Source organism: Octopus bimaculoides, chromosome 7 (assembly GCF_001194135.2).
Source record: "Octopus bimaculoides isolate UCB-OBI-ISO-001 chromosome 7, ASM119413v2, whole genome shotgun sequence".
In the NCBI taxonomy this organism is placed as follows: domain Eukaryota; kingdom Metazoa; phylum Mollusca; class Cephalopoda; order Octopoda; family Octopodidae; genus Octopus; species Octopus bimaculoides.
The window spans coordinates 55,096,709-55,108,933 of record NC_068987.1 but is presented as its reverse complement, the minus strand read 5'-3'; the positions used below and the strand labels follow the sequence as shown (position 1 = coordinate 55,108,933).

The 12,225-nt window shown below is 34.9% G+C and overlaps 1 protein-coding gene across 3 annotated transcripts in view; it reads right to left on the bottom strand.

Annotated features, from left to right (window-relative positions):
- Positions 1-12,225, bottom strand: part of LOC106881306 (catenin delta-2) — a 409,602-nt gene that overhangs the window by 186,102 nt on the left and 211,275 nt on the right. For 2 of the 3 annotated variants that reach the window (XR_008264620.1, XM_052969695.1), the window contains exon 4: positions 3,232-3,413. The exons of the other annotated variant lie outside the window; for it this stretch is intronic. Coding sequence is in view for 1 of the 2 variants with exons in the window: in XM_052969695.1 (XP_052825655.1) it covers positions 3,232-3,413 (182 nt within the window). In the remaining variant the exon portion in view is untranslated. The remainder of the gene's footprint in view (positions 1-3,231; positions 3,414-12,225) is intronic. 3 annotated transcript variants of the gene reach the window in all.

Here is a 12,225-nt window from a genome sequence, read left to right as displayed (position 1 = left end):
GGGGGGGGGGGACAAACATAGACACACACACATATATATATATATATATAGATATTTATATATATACACATACACGACGGGCTTCTGTCAGTTTCCGTCTACCAAATGCACTCACAAGGCTTTGATCAGCCCGAGAAGATGACACTTGCCCAAGATGCCACGCAGTGGGACTGAACCCAGAACCAAGTGGTTGGTAAGCAAGCTACTTACCACAAAGTCACCCCTGCGCCTATTTTACATAAAATGCTGGAAAAACCTAATGACAAACCAGCAACCTCTCTCCTTCTCAACATCCTTAATTCATAAAAGTTTATACCTTTAATGTAACAATTTCTGACTGGCCTTCGTGCGGGTGACAAATAAAAGCACCCACTACACTCTCTGAGTGGTTGGCGTTAGGAAGGGCATCCAGCTGTAGAAACTCTGCCAAATCAGATTAGAGCCTAGTGTAGCCATCTGGTTTCACCAGTCCTCAGTCAAATTGTCCAATCCATGTTAGCATGGAAAGCGGACGTTAAACGATGATGATGATGATTTATAAAAATCAGTAACTATTTTGGTTTTGGTTTGAAATATTTTTTGTGGTAAAAGAATTTTTCTTTTGAACCATGTAAATTTGGGTTCAGTCCTACTGTGTGGCACTTTTGGTGTCTTCTACTTTAGCCCCAAACTGAACAAAGCCTTATGAGTAGATCTGGTAAAATGAAACTGAAAAGTAGGCCATCATGTATATGCGTGTATGTATATGTGTGTGAGTGTGTTAATTACTTGTAGGGACACCATGTTATGCAACCATAATATTTGTTTAACATGTAAAATGGCACATCCAATAGTGTTACACTGTTATATTTAGAAGATATCTAAGCAATGAACTCGTGGATGGTTATTGGGTTGGATGTAGTACTGAAGAAAAGGCAAGAACTCCTCAAATATGCATATACATCCATTTACTATTCAGATATGAAACGTCATGACAAATCAGTGTTGGCTATAGTTTCTATCGAAAATTCTGTAGAGATAACCTTAAAAAAAAATGTATGTGTATGCATGTGAGTATATGTTTGTGTATGAGTGTAGCATTGCCTAGACATCACATGATTGTAGTAAATGAGAATCATCATCATTGCTGTCATACAAGTGAAGTTGTTTATTCCCTATCTTCCATGAAAATCATGTCAAGTATGGCAGATACTACCTTGCTTGGAGGCAAATGAGGATTGGTGACCAGAAGAGCCTCTGGAGATAGAATGTCTGCCTCACAATAAAGATGATACAACTATTGGTAAACAGATGTTAAATGATGATAATAATTATGATACATACATGTGTTTGTACCTCCTTGTCTTGGTATTGTGTGATGGTTGTAAAATGTTGTGCGTGTGTAGTAAGAAGCTTGCTTCCCAACCACATGGTTCCGGGTTCAGTCCCACTGTGTAGCACCTTGCACAAGTGTCTTCTATTATAGCCTTGGGCCAACCAAAGCCTTGTGAGTGGATTTGGTAAATGGAAACTGAAAGAAGACTTGTGTGTATATCTGTGTGTCTGTATGTTCCCACCACCACCACCACGTGACAACTGGTGTTGGTGTGTTTATGTTCCCATATCTTAGCAGTTAGGCATAAAGAGACCAATAGATTAAGTACAAGGCTTTAAAAATATTATGTCATGGGGTCAATTAGTTTGACTAAAACCCTTCAAGGTGGTGCTTCAGCATGGCTACAGTCAAATGACCGAAACAAGTAAAAGAATAAAAGTGGTGTCATATTTTCCAACCCCCTATGAAGATATGTCCAGTTATAGGGGATGGAAGCAAGTGACAGATGACAATTAGGCATCTAGCTATATAGACTATTTCAATGAATTCCATATGATCCATGAAAGCATAGAAAAGTGGAAGTTAAAACGATGACGACAATGAATGTTTGAAATATTTATAGAAATGTTTTAAAACTCAAATTCAAATTCTATTGCTATGCTGAGATATAATGGTTTATATGGCAAAGTGTAAACTGGAAGGTTAAAGTGGACCATTAACATATTGATTTGTAGTTTACAGAATAGAACACAAGAATTTCACTGCTACTGTGTATTTAACAAGCTCTATGCCCTGGTACAGCAGTTAATAGTAGCCATGTTACCTAACTAGTAAAGACATGCAATAAAACAGACTGAAAAACGATATGATTTTAAAGAAGAGCAGACAAAATTTATTGCTGCCTATATAATCAACGCTTTTAATGTTAAAATGCGATTTCCCCAGTCTTAATACTATTGTACTGTTTCAATGCTAATAAAACATGAAACTTGGCTTCTTGCAATTTAAGTTACATTACGTTGCCTACTCTGACGATAACACACACAAGCACACACACACACACAGTGGGCTTCTTTCAGTTTCCATCTACCAAATCCACAAACAAAATTTGATCAGTCTGGGGCTATAGTAGAAGACACTTGCCCAAGGTGCTACACAGTGGGACAACCCAGAACCATGTGGACTTTTTTGTCAAGGTAGATTAACACTGTTAACACTGATTTATAGATTCTAGTAATTTAATCATAGATCACTTACCTGAGAATAAAATGTGAAGACAGAAAGAAATAAATGCAGGTAAGAAAGAGGGGGATGAGGAAAGAGAGTGAGAAAGAGATTATTTTTGCATCGAAGCTTTACAGAAATATAGAAAATATAAGCAACAATTCAAATTCATGTAAAATCAAAACTGTGTAAAAAGTAACAAAATAAAAGAAACTAAAAGTTAAATTTGAAAACTAATTTCAAGTGCTATTGCATTAGTTAATTCACTTTTTTATTATTGATATTACTATCTACAGCAGCCATGATAAAAAGGCAAAAATGTGTGCACACATTTTGCACACTAGAAGATTGAGATAGAGAGAATAATAAATTAAGTATTAAAAGCAATTAGTAAGAGAAAAAGAGAGAAAACAATAAATAAAATTTCTAAATTAAGATGCAAAAGACTGCAGTAAGTAATTTTATAAGCCAGAATGTGTTATGATAAAAAAAATATATAAAAAAAATAGAAGTCATTAATAAGTGCAGACAAGAAAAAGTAGAAAGATGATGTGGAGCAGAATAAAAACTGCACCGCAACTATGACAGTCACCATCTACAAATAATAAAGCAGTCTTTGAGAGAGGTTTATTTTGAAGCAGAGAAGAGCAGCCTCGACAGCGAGCGAGCGGTCAAATCCAATGTGTACTCACATGCAGGAATCCAACAGATGTGAGCTCATTTTAGAATCATCCGGTGAGTCCTCGAGGACATCACTATGAATAGAGGAGACAGCTCCGGGAGAATCATGTAATGCTGGACTACGCCAGTTGTGGGAGTCTCCGATAACATTAGGGGCGCTACTCATGGTTGGGGTGTCACTATTTAACCTACACTGAAACAAAAACAGTGAAGATAACAACATGGTTAGTTCATTTGGCACCATGCATAAGCGTCATGCATGTTAAAACTTCTAGATGTAAGTATATATATATAAAATTAATATAAAGCGCAACGTGATACCATAAAGGAAAAATTCAATCATCACTAAGTGTGACTAAGGGTGCCGATGCACCTACGTTGCTAGAAATAATAGTTAAAATACTCTTAATGTTGCAGGAAGAGTGCATATGCATGGGAGGCAACTGCCCCATGCCGACTTGAAAATCCTGAAGGTAAGGACTGCTCAAACAGCACATGTAGGATTTCTGAGTCACCATGGGGTGGTTGCCTCCCCTGTCAGCATGTATGCATATGCACTCTTCCTTCAGAATTGAGTATTTTAACTCTTATTCCTAGCAATGTAGGTTCACCGGCATGCTTAGTCACACTTAGTGATGATTATATATATATATAAATTAAGCAGAAAATGGAGAAAATACTTTATCAACAAACAAACTGACTACCACTGATTACTATTTTTTTAATACAAAACTTCATGGTAGTCAATTTGTTTGTTGATCAAGAATTTTCTCCATTTTCTGCTTAATTTAAATTTGTATCCTGATAAACTCTTGTTTATTTTGTTATTGCCTTTATCCTATAAGCATAGTATGCTTGCATAGGTATGCTCAGGGTTAACATAGGTAATTTATACCAGTAGTAAAAACAGATATTCTTATCCCTTATACAGTTATTCCAACCGCTAACTATACTAACCTTTATATATATATATATATATATATATATATATATATATATATAAATGTGTGTGTGTGCGTAGCTGAATATAGATGTGTCTGTATGCATATTCAAATAAAGGTAAGTATTTAAAATAATTATTTGTATGGTGACACCACATAATGGCTTGAGTTTCATTAGCTACTGCTACAGACAACAAGAAGAGGTTGCTGTTATTCCTACCCCAACTTCTGTCCCAGCAACTGAGAAAACATACAGGCTCTATGATTCTTACATCTAACAACTTTGAAACACCAACATTAAATTCTATATTCAATAAAATATTCCCAAAATAAAGACAGCAACTACCAGTTTTCACACAATTTCGACCAATGAGATTTTTATTGATGGTTCAAGTTTTTCATTAGAAAATTAAATAGGGAAATGGTTTCAACAAGTAATTAAAGTGTGAACATCACCTGTTAGGTTCTTACTGACAAGGCTTTTGATTAAGGATGGTTATTAATGATATAATAAAAGATAGGATACAAGATAGGACATCCATTATACTTTCAAAGGCGTTGAAGCAAATGCTGTGAAATCCTTTATCTTTTAGCATGCTTCAGTCACTGGACTGTGGCCATACTGGGCACCACCTTGAAGGGTTTAAATGAACAAATTGACCCCAATACTTATTCTGTTAGTTGCTTTTGTCAAACTACTAAGATATGGTGACATAAACAAACCAACACTGGTTGTCAAGTGGTGGTGGTGGTGGGAACAAACACAAATGCACATACACATTTACACACACAACACACACTTGGGCTTTTAGTTTCCATTTATGAAATCCATTTAAAAGGTTTTGGTTGGCCCAGGGGTTTAGTAAAAGACACACACTCAAAATGCCAAGAAGTGGAACTGAACCTGAAACTGAGTTTGGGAACCAAGCTTCTTACTACACAGCCATAGAATCAAAAACTGGACATCAAACTCAGCTCACCAAAAAAAAAAAAAAAAAAAAAAAAAAAAAAAAAAAACTATATGGTGATCAAATAATATCAATAACAACAATGATAATTAAAACCAAAAACTACTGAATCACATAAAGAATTCTCTTTCAGTTTGCTTCCACAGTCTAATTCAAAAATATTTATTTCATTGTGTAAAAAAGTTGAGGAGCTACTTGTCAGCAAAGATCATTAATGCTATTACTATTTAGCCAGGCAGCAAGCTGGCAGAAACTTTAGCATGCTGGACAAAATTCTTAGAGGCGTTTCTTCTGGCTTTTTAGATGCTGAGTTCAAATTCTGTCATGGTTGACCCTATCTTTCATCCTTCCAGGATTGATAAAATAAGTACCTGTTAAGCACTGGTGTTGATATAATTAATAAGCACCAACTCCCACAAAATTTCAGGCCTTGTGGATATAATAGAAAGAATAATTTAGTATAAATCTTGACTTGTCTAGTCAAAAATAAAATCTCTAATACCAACATCATTATTATTTCCCCTTTTTAATCTCATGTCATTTCTTCTCAAGTGTAATGTCCTGAATGACCTCATTTCTACTATAGCACTTTTCACCACCAATTTAAAGTTCATATTATTTAGCGCCATGTCAATCTTGACTTAGCAGGCTTATGATGAAAAGCATTCAATCCATCATCACACTGAGTTTTATACTGAGTTTCTACAAAAAAAAAAGAGTACATTTCCTTGAATTACACATTTCCTTTCCTTCTATTGATACCATGTTTTTATTGAAACATACTGCCCTTGTTTCAATTAATTTTGAAAATAATGAACAATTTAGTAGATTAAAGTTGTTTTTATTAAGTCTAAAGGCCTCTCCAAAATATTTTCATAAATTTGTTACAAGTACCCATGCTTGTTTTCAAACTTTTAGTTAGCCGTTGTTTCATACATTCTGAGTAATATAAAACAGAATAGATTCCTGTCATAAATCAGAAGTTACTCTAGGGTTGAAAAAAAATTTGTTTGTGTATTATATATGATGCATGGACACCAGAGAAGTATGTTCTCTGCATCACACATGAAACACAGGACTGACAAAGGGTTAAGATCTAGTTTGGAATATAAATCCACATGAAATTTTGATGAAAGGTTTTAATTCAAATGACTTTAAAAGAAGGTAATTTGTGTCAAAGTACTAGGAGGTCAATTTCAGGCAAGTTGGTATCAAAAGGGTTAAGATGGTAGAGGGTCATCTCAAGGAGATTTAGCTACTATTACAAGCAGATCAAAAGACTGTGTAGAGTTTCTTCGATTATATCATAAACGTATGACAAATTCCCATTGTCCATCATAGATGTGATAATTTGCACACACACACACACACACACACATTACCATCATAATCATCGTTTAACATCTACTTTTCCATGCTTCCATGAGTCAGACAAAATTTGTGGAAGAAGATTTTCTACAACTGAATGATCCTTTATTTAACCAATTCTTCACTTATTTCTAAGCAAGGTAATATCCCCCGCCCCTAGCAAAACATTTTTCATGTAAGACTGGAAACAAACAATTTTGCTTGTGTGATGATGATGATTATGATGATTATGATGATGATAATATTCATTTACAACCATCTTGTGCAGGAGTTTGTCTTCTTGTCCAGACATCACATAATAGTTGTGAGTGTCATTCATACCAGGAGTGTCACTTGTTCCCAGTTCCAGTCGTCTGTGAAAATACTATTTCGATTTGAAACTGGTGTGTCCGTGACAAGAAGGGCATCTGGCCATAGAAGCCCATAGAAAATCTATCTCAACAAATTCCATCTGACCTAAGTGAAGCATGGAAAAGTGTACAATAAAACAATGATGTTGATGATGATATAAAAGGGAAAAAAAACATTTCAAAAATTTGTTGTTTTCGAAAGCATCACTCACTACTCAAAGAGAGAAGGAAAGGAAAAAACAAAACAAAAAAAAAAAAAGCAACTTTTGTTCAATATAAAATTCTTTGTAATCATTTCAAGATATCTCTCTACTAAACTTATGCAGCATTACAAATGCTAAAGCTGTAAATGCCATTACAGACTAATACCTGTTAGCAACAACAAGCTTCCATCTATCAGGAAATAAGAAGCTTACTGAAGAGGATATTTACACAGTATATGTTTAAAAAAGAATTCCCAAATCTCTGCATCTCAAATGGAATTATCGCCAAACCAGTTTTTTTTTATGCAATTCGTTACAATAATAATCTAACTGTTAAAAGATTTGGTTAGAATGGATTATATGTTTGCTATAAAACAGCTTCTGTTATAAAATACTTTCGGTTAGAGAAAAGAACTACAATTGCTATTTTTATCTGCCTCAAGATAGTTGACTTGATAATGTACTAGGGCTATTAGCCGACAAGGTCATAATAAGACTAGAATAAGTCTGGAACTGGCTCCTGTACTTGCCAAAAACATTTAAATAGTGGTCATTAATTAACACTTTTGTTACCATATTTCAGCTGAATAATGCTGCTACTGTGTCAATTAATTTAGAAAATAATGAAGACTTTAGCAAAATAACTCTGCAGTTATTAAGCTGATGTATGGAACACAAATTAACATGCAATTTTAATTGAAGGCATTCATTTAGATCATTTTAAACAGAAAGCTTGAATAATAGAGCCAGGGACAGTCTTAGGCAGGTTAGCTTCAAAAGGGTTAATCTAACCCCCAACTCAATTTCTAATTAGCTTTTTAAAACTCTTATGCTAATGTTTTTGAGATGAGATTTCTAATGAAATACACTGCTTTACATGTCAATTTTAAAGATAATTGTTTGAAGGGATTAGGTGAAATAAGTTTTCCATTATTAAGTTGATATTTGGAACATAGTGAATCAAGAGAATCTCAAATAAAATTGCGATGAGATGTCTTAACCCTTTTGATATCAACCCATCCATGACCACCCTTGCTTCTATGATGCAAGCTTTTTTTTTTCAAGTGATCTAAATTAAAACCTTCCATCAAATTTTGATGCTATTTTATGTTCTAAACACGTGCTTTATAATAATAATGTTATTTTATTAAATTCTTCACTATTTTCAAAAATTAAACTGAAATAAAGATAATGTATTTTAACAGGAACATAATAAAAGGGTTAAATAAGAACAATCAAAATTAAGGTTTTGTATCCAAATTAGAGGAAGATCCATGGCAGTTGGTATTAAAGAGGTTGAAAATGTCAAAACTATTATCCTCTATGCAGATGGGTACCTGTTAACAAAACTTTTTTTTTTTTTTATGGAGATGGCATCTGAATAATCAGTTGAACACTTAACAGTTCCTATCCTTTAATCAGATCTGATCTGTAACTAGAACCAAAACAAGAATCTGATCACTTGCTAAGTGTGACCCTTTAACTATAAAATTGACTGACAGTTGAGTTACAACAGTTGTCAAGACCTCAACCATCAGGTACTACAGTTGTCAAGAACTCAACTGTCAGGTATTACAGTTGTCAAGAACTCAACTGACAATTATATACATTTTGAACTCTGATGATTACTACGAATGTATGAAAGCACTAATTGAACTTTATGAACATTACATAATATTTTTTCATGTTAAAATACTATAATAAAGAATGCGAAAACCAGACAAAGTTTTAACTTTATTCAACTGATATATTATTCTACGCACATTCACACAAATTTGGAAAAAATGTGTGTGTACATATATATATGTGTGTGCATATATATATAAATGTGTGTGTGTGTGTGTGTGTATATATATATATGTGTGTGTGTGTGGATGTGTGTATATATTATATGCATATATATGTATAGATATATATATGTATATATTTTATATAAATATGTATGTATATGTTGTTGGCACACCATCGCTTACGACATCGAGAGTTCCAGTTGATCCAATCAATGGAACAGCCTGCTCGTGAAATTAACGTGCATGTGGTTGAGCACTCCACTGACACATGTACCCTTAACGTAATTCTCGGGGATATTCAGCGTGACACAGTGTGACAAAGCTGACCCTTTGAATTACAGGCACAACAGAAACAGGAAGTAAGAGAAAGTTGTGGTGAAAGAGTACAGCAGGGTTCGCCACCATCCCCTGCCGGAGCCTCGTGGAGCTTCAGGTGTTTTCGCTCAAGAAACACTCACAACGCCTAGTCTGGGAATCGAAACCGTGATCCTATGACTGCGAGTCCGCTGCCCTAACCACTGGGCCATTGCGCCTCCACTATGTATGTATATATATCATCATTATTTAACGTCCATTGTCCATGGATTGGACATATGAATGGATACATTCAGTAATTTTTACCTTTGGAATTTTTTTAAGCAATGCTTCATTAAATGGAAAAGTTAAGAATTAGTTTTGATATCACAATTATATATACATCCATTTTTTTTTTTTGTTTTATTGATATCTGATAAAATGCAAGGAAGACTAAAATGTTTATTTTCAATTAGCAGTGATGAAATGAAAGAACAAGGAGTCGAGACTGGTGACAACAACTGTGAGGCAAGGAATTAGAAACTTTCAAATTTATAAAAAAATTTAATTTTGAAATAAAATACATGAATGGCCTTACACACTGCCCTCACCCTACCCATTCCACTTCAGACACTCTGAATGGCTAATACACTAGCTACACCAGCAATCCCCTATACACTTCACACACTAACTGGGAACTCATTATACTACTAGCTTTGAAGCCGTCCTTTGGGCAGCATTTGGACTTGCTCCTGCGGAAGGCACCTGTGAAGCCTTTGGCCCTCTACCCTTGTGTAATGTAATGGACTTGGACACATTCATTGTATATGTATCTCCTGGTATTAATCATCTGATACCCCATTCCAAACTCCCTGACATATATCCACACATCCATACCCATATACTCAATACCTTTACTTCACTTGCACCCATACCTAAATCCCATGTCCCATTAACTTGTTTCTGCAAATGTGCTAAGCACTGATGCTGATCATAGTTTAATCAATAAGCATAGGAGTGAGGTAAATGCAGTAAAAATAGGTGGGGTCAGTGAGGCCCCATTTAAGCGGCCCTTCAGAAATTGAACCTCCTTACGATACTCCCTGAGAATTCATGGTATGAAATTCATTGTCATTGCTCTGATTTGGTCGCCAATGCCATGTATTTAGTTTAGAATACAGTAAAAATAGGGAGTCAGTGGGGGCCCCAATTAGGCGACCCTTAAAAAAATAGACCCCCCCCCTCCATTAGGACATTCCCTGGGATTAGGGGAGTTGCTTGTTTGAGATTTGTTGTCCTTGCACCAACAGTCTAGGAGGAGTTAATGAACATAAAAACATGAAGGACAGAGAAACATCACTCAAATTTATAATAGGATAGAACTTGGTTGGCTGAGAAAGCTGGCACTACCTGTACCTTTTTTTATACACTCCGGAGAACAAATTGACAAAACAATACAGAGGCCAACGAGCCTCATTGCGCTTGCATAACCTTTGAGAAATAAGTATTTTTCTCCCTCAAAATTTATACCTAAATGGCTTGAAAGGAAGAGAACATACTGGATAATGCTGCACTATATGCAGAATGCCTGAGAAAAAGACAGGGTGGTCAACAGTGGAATGCCATAGACCGCTTGGTTGATTGGGGACGGTTTGCGGTGGGGATGTCTAACTAAACACTGGAAAGAAATTAAGGAAACATACTCTTCTACTACAGCAGGGGTGGGGAAACACCTGCCCGCGGGCACAATTGCATCTACCAGGCCATTTTATTGAGCTTGCAGGCTGATATACTCGTATGTAAAGAATAGGGTAAATTTTTCAATTATAAACTTTATATACAATACTAGTATGCCTAGTTGTGACATAGGCTAGGTTTGCACTGCAACTTAAAACAATCAGACTCCAACAGAAATCGTCTGGTAATTACCATTTGAATGGAAAGTTTGTTTTCACTATAAAACACATATTGCTAGGTTTGTACCACCCTCTTGAGACCCAACTACACTTTAGCTGAGAAAACTAAAAATATATTGCATGTATTGAAATAATTTTTATCTGAAATGAAAGTTGAAAGATTGAAGAAGATACTGTGTAAAAATTATCCATATCCAAGAATCCCAAGTATTTAAATTTTCCTTCCTATTTCATTTTTCACATTTTTACAAAAAATGTGAGCTTTTTTTTCACCAAATTGAATTATGCAAAAAATCGTCTTTGTACAAGATTTACTGAAAACTCGAGTAAAGGACTAAAAATAGCAGTTTCTTCAAAGGCATGTAATATTCCTAAACTTTTAAAAATAGCAGTTTCATCCTTCTCACTAGACAAAACCAAATTTTAAAGTAACGGTGAATTAGCTTTGATAAAATTATCACTAGGATAAATTTGCTTAAATATGTTATTTACACATGTTATTTATGTATCAATGCAATTTTTCAAGATTAAATGTGGTCTGTACTTGATTGTTATGATTTCTCCAACATTAGGATAGGTACAATTTTGAAAAATATAGAATACTTCATAAGTAATATAAATGTCCTAAATTCAGTGGCAGTGTTAATGAAGCTGTTATGCATTAATTTAATGTGTTAAACTTATCTTTCTTTATGTATATCAAATTATACATAGATATTCTTTTACTTGTTTCAGTCATTTGACTGCAGCCATACTGGAGCACCGCCTTTAAGTTGAGCAAATCGACCCCAGGACTTATTCTTTGTAAGCCTACTACTTATTCTATTGGTCTCTTTTGCCAAACCGCTAAGTTATGGGGACAAAAACGCACCAGCATCAGTTGTCAAGCAACGTTGGGGGGGGGGAACACAGACACAAACATACACACACACACACACATATATATACATATATACGATGGGCTTCTTTCAGTTTCCGTCTACCAAATCCACTCACAAGGCTTTGGTCGGATGAAAAGATGAAAGGCCAAGTAAACCTCAATGGAATTTGAACATGGAACATAAAAATGGACAAAATGCTGCTAAGCATTTTGCCCAGCATGCCAACAGTTCTAGCTCACTGTCAATATAATAATAAAAGATTTATTATTATTATCACTAATACAAGCACGAGGT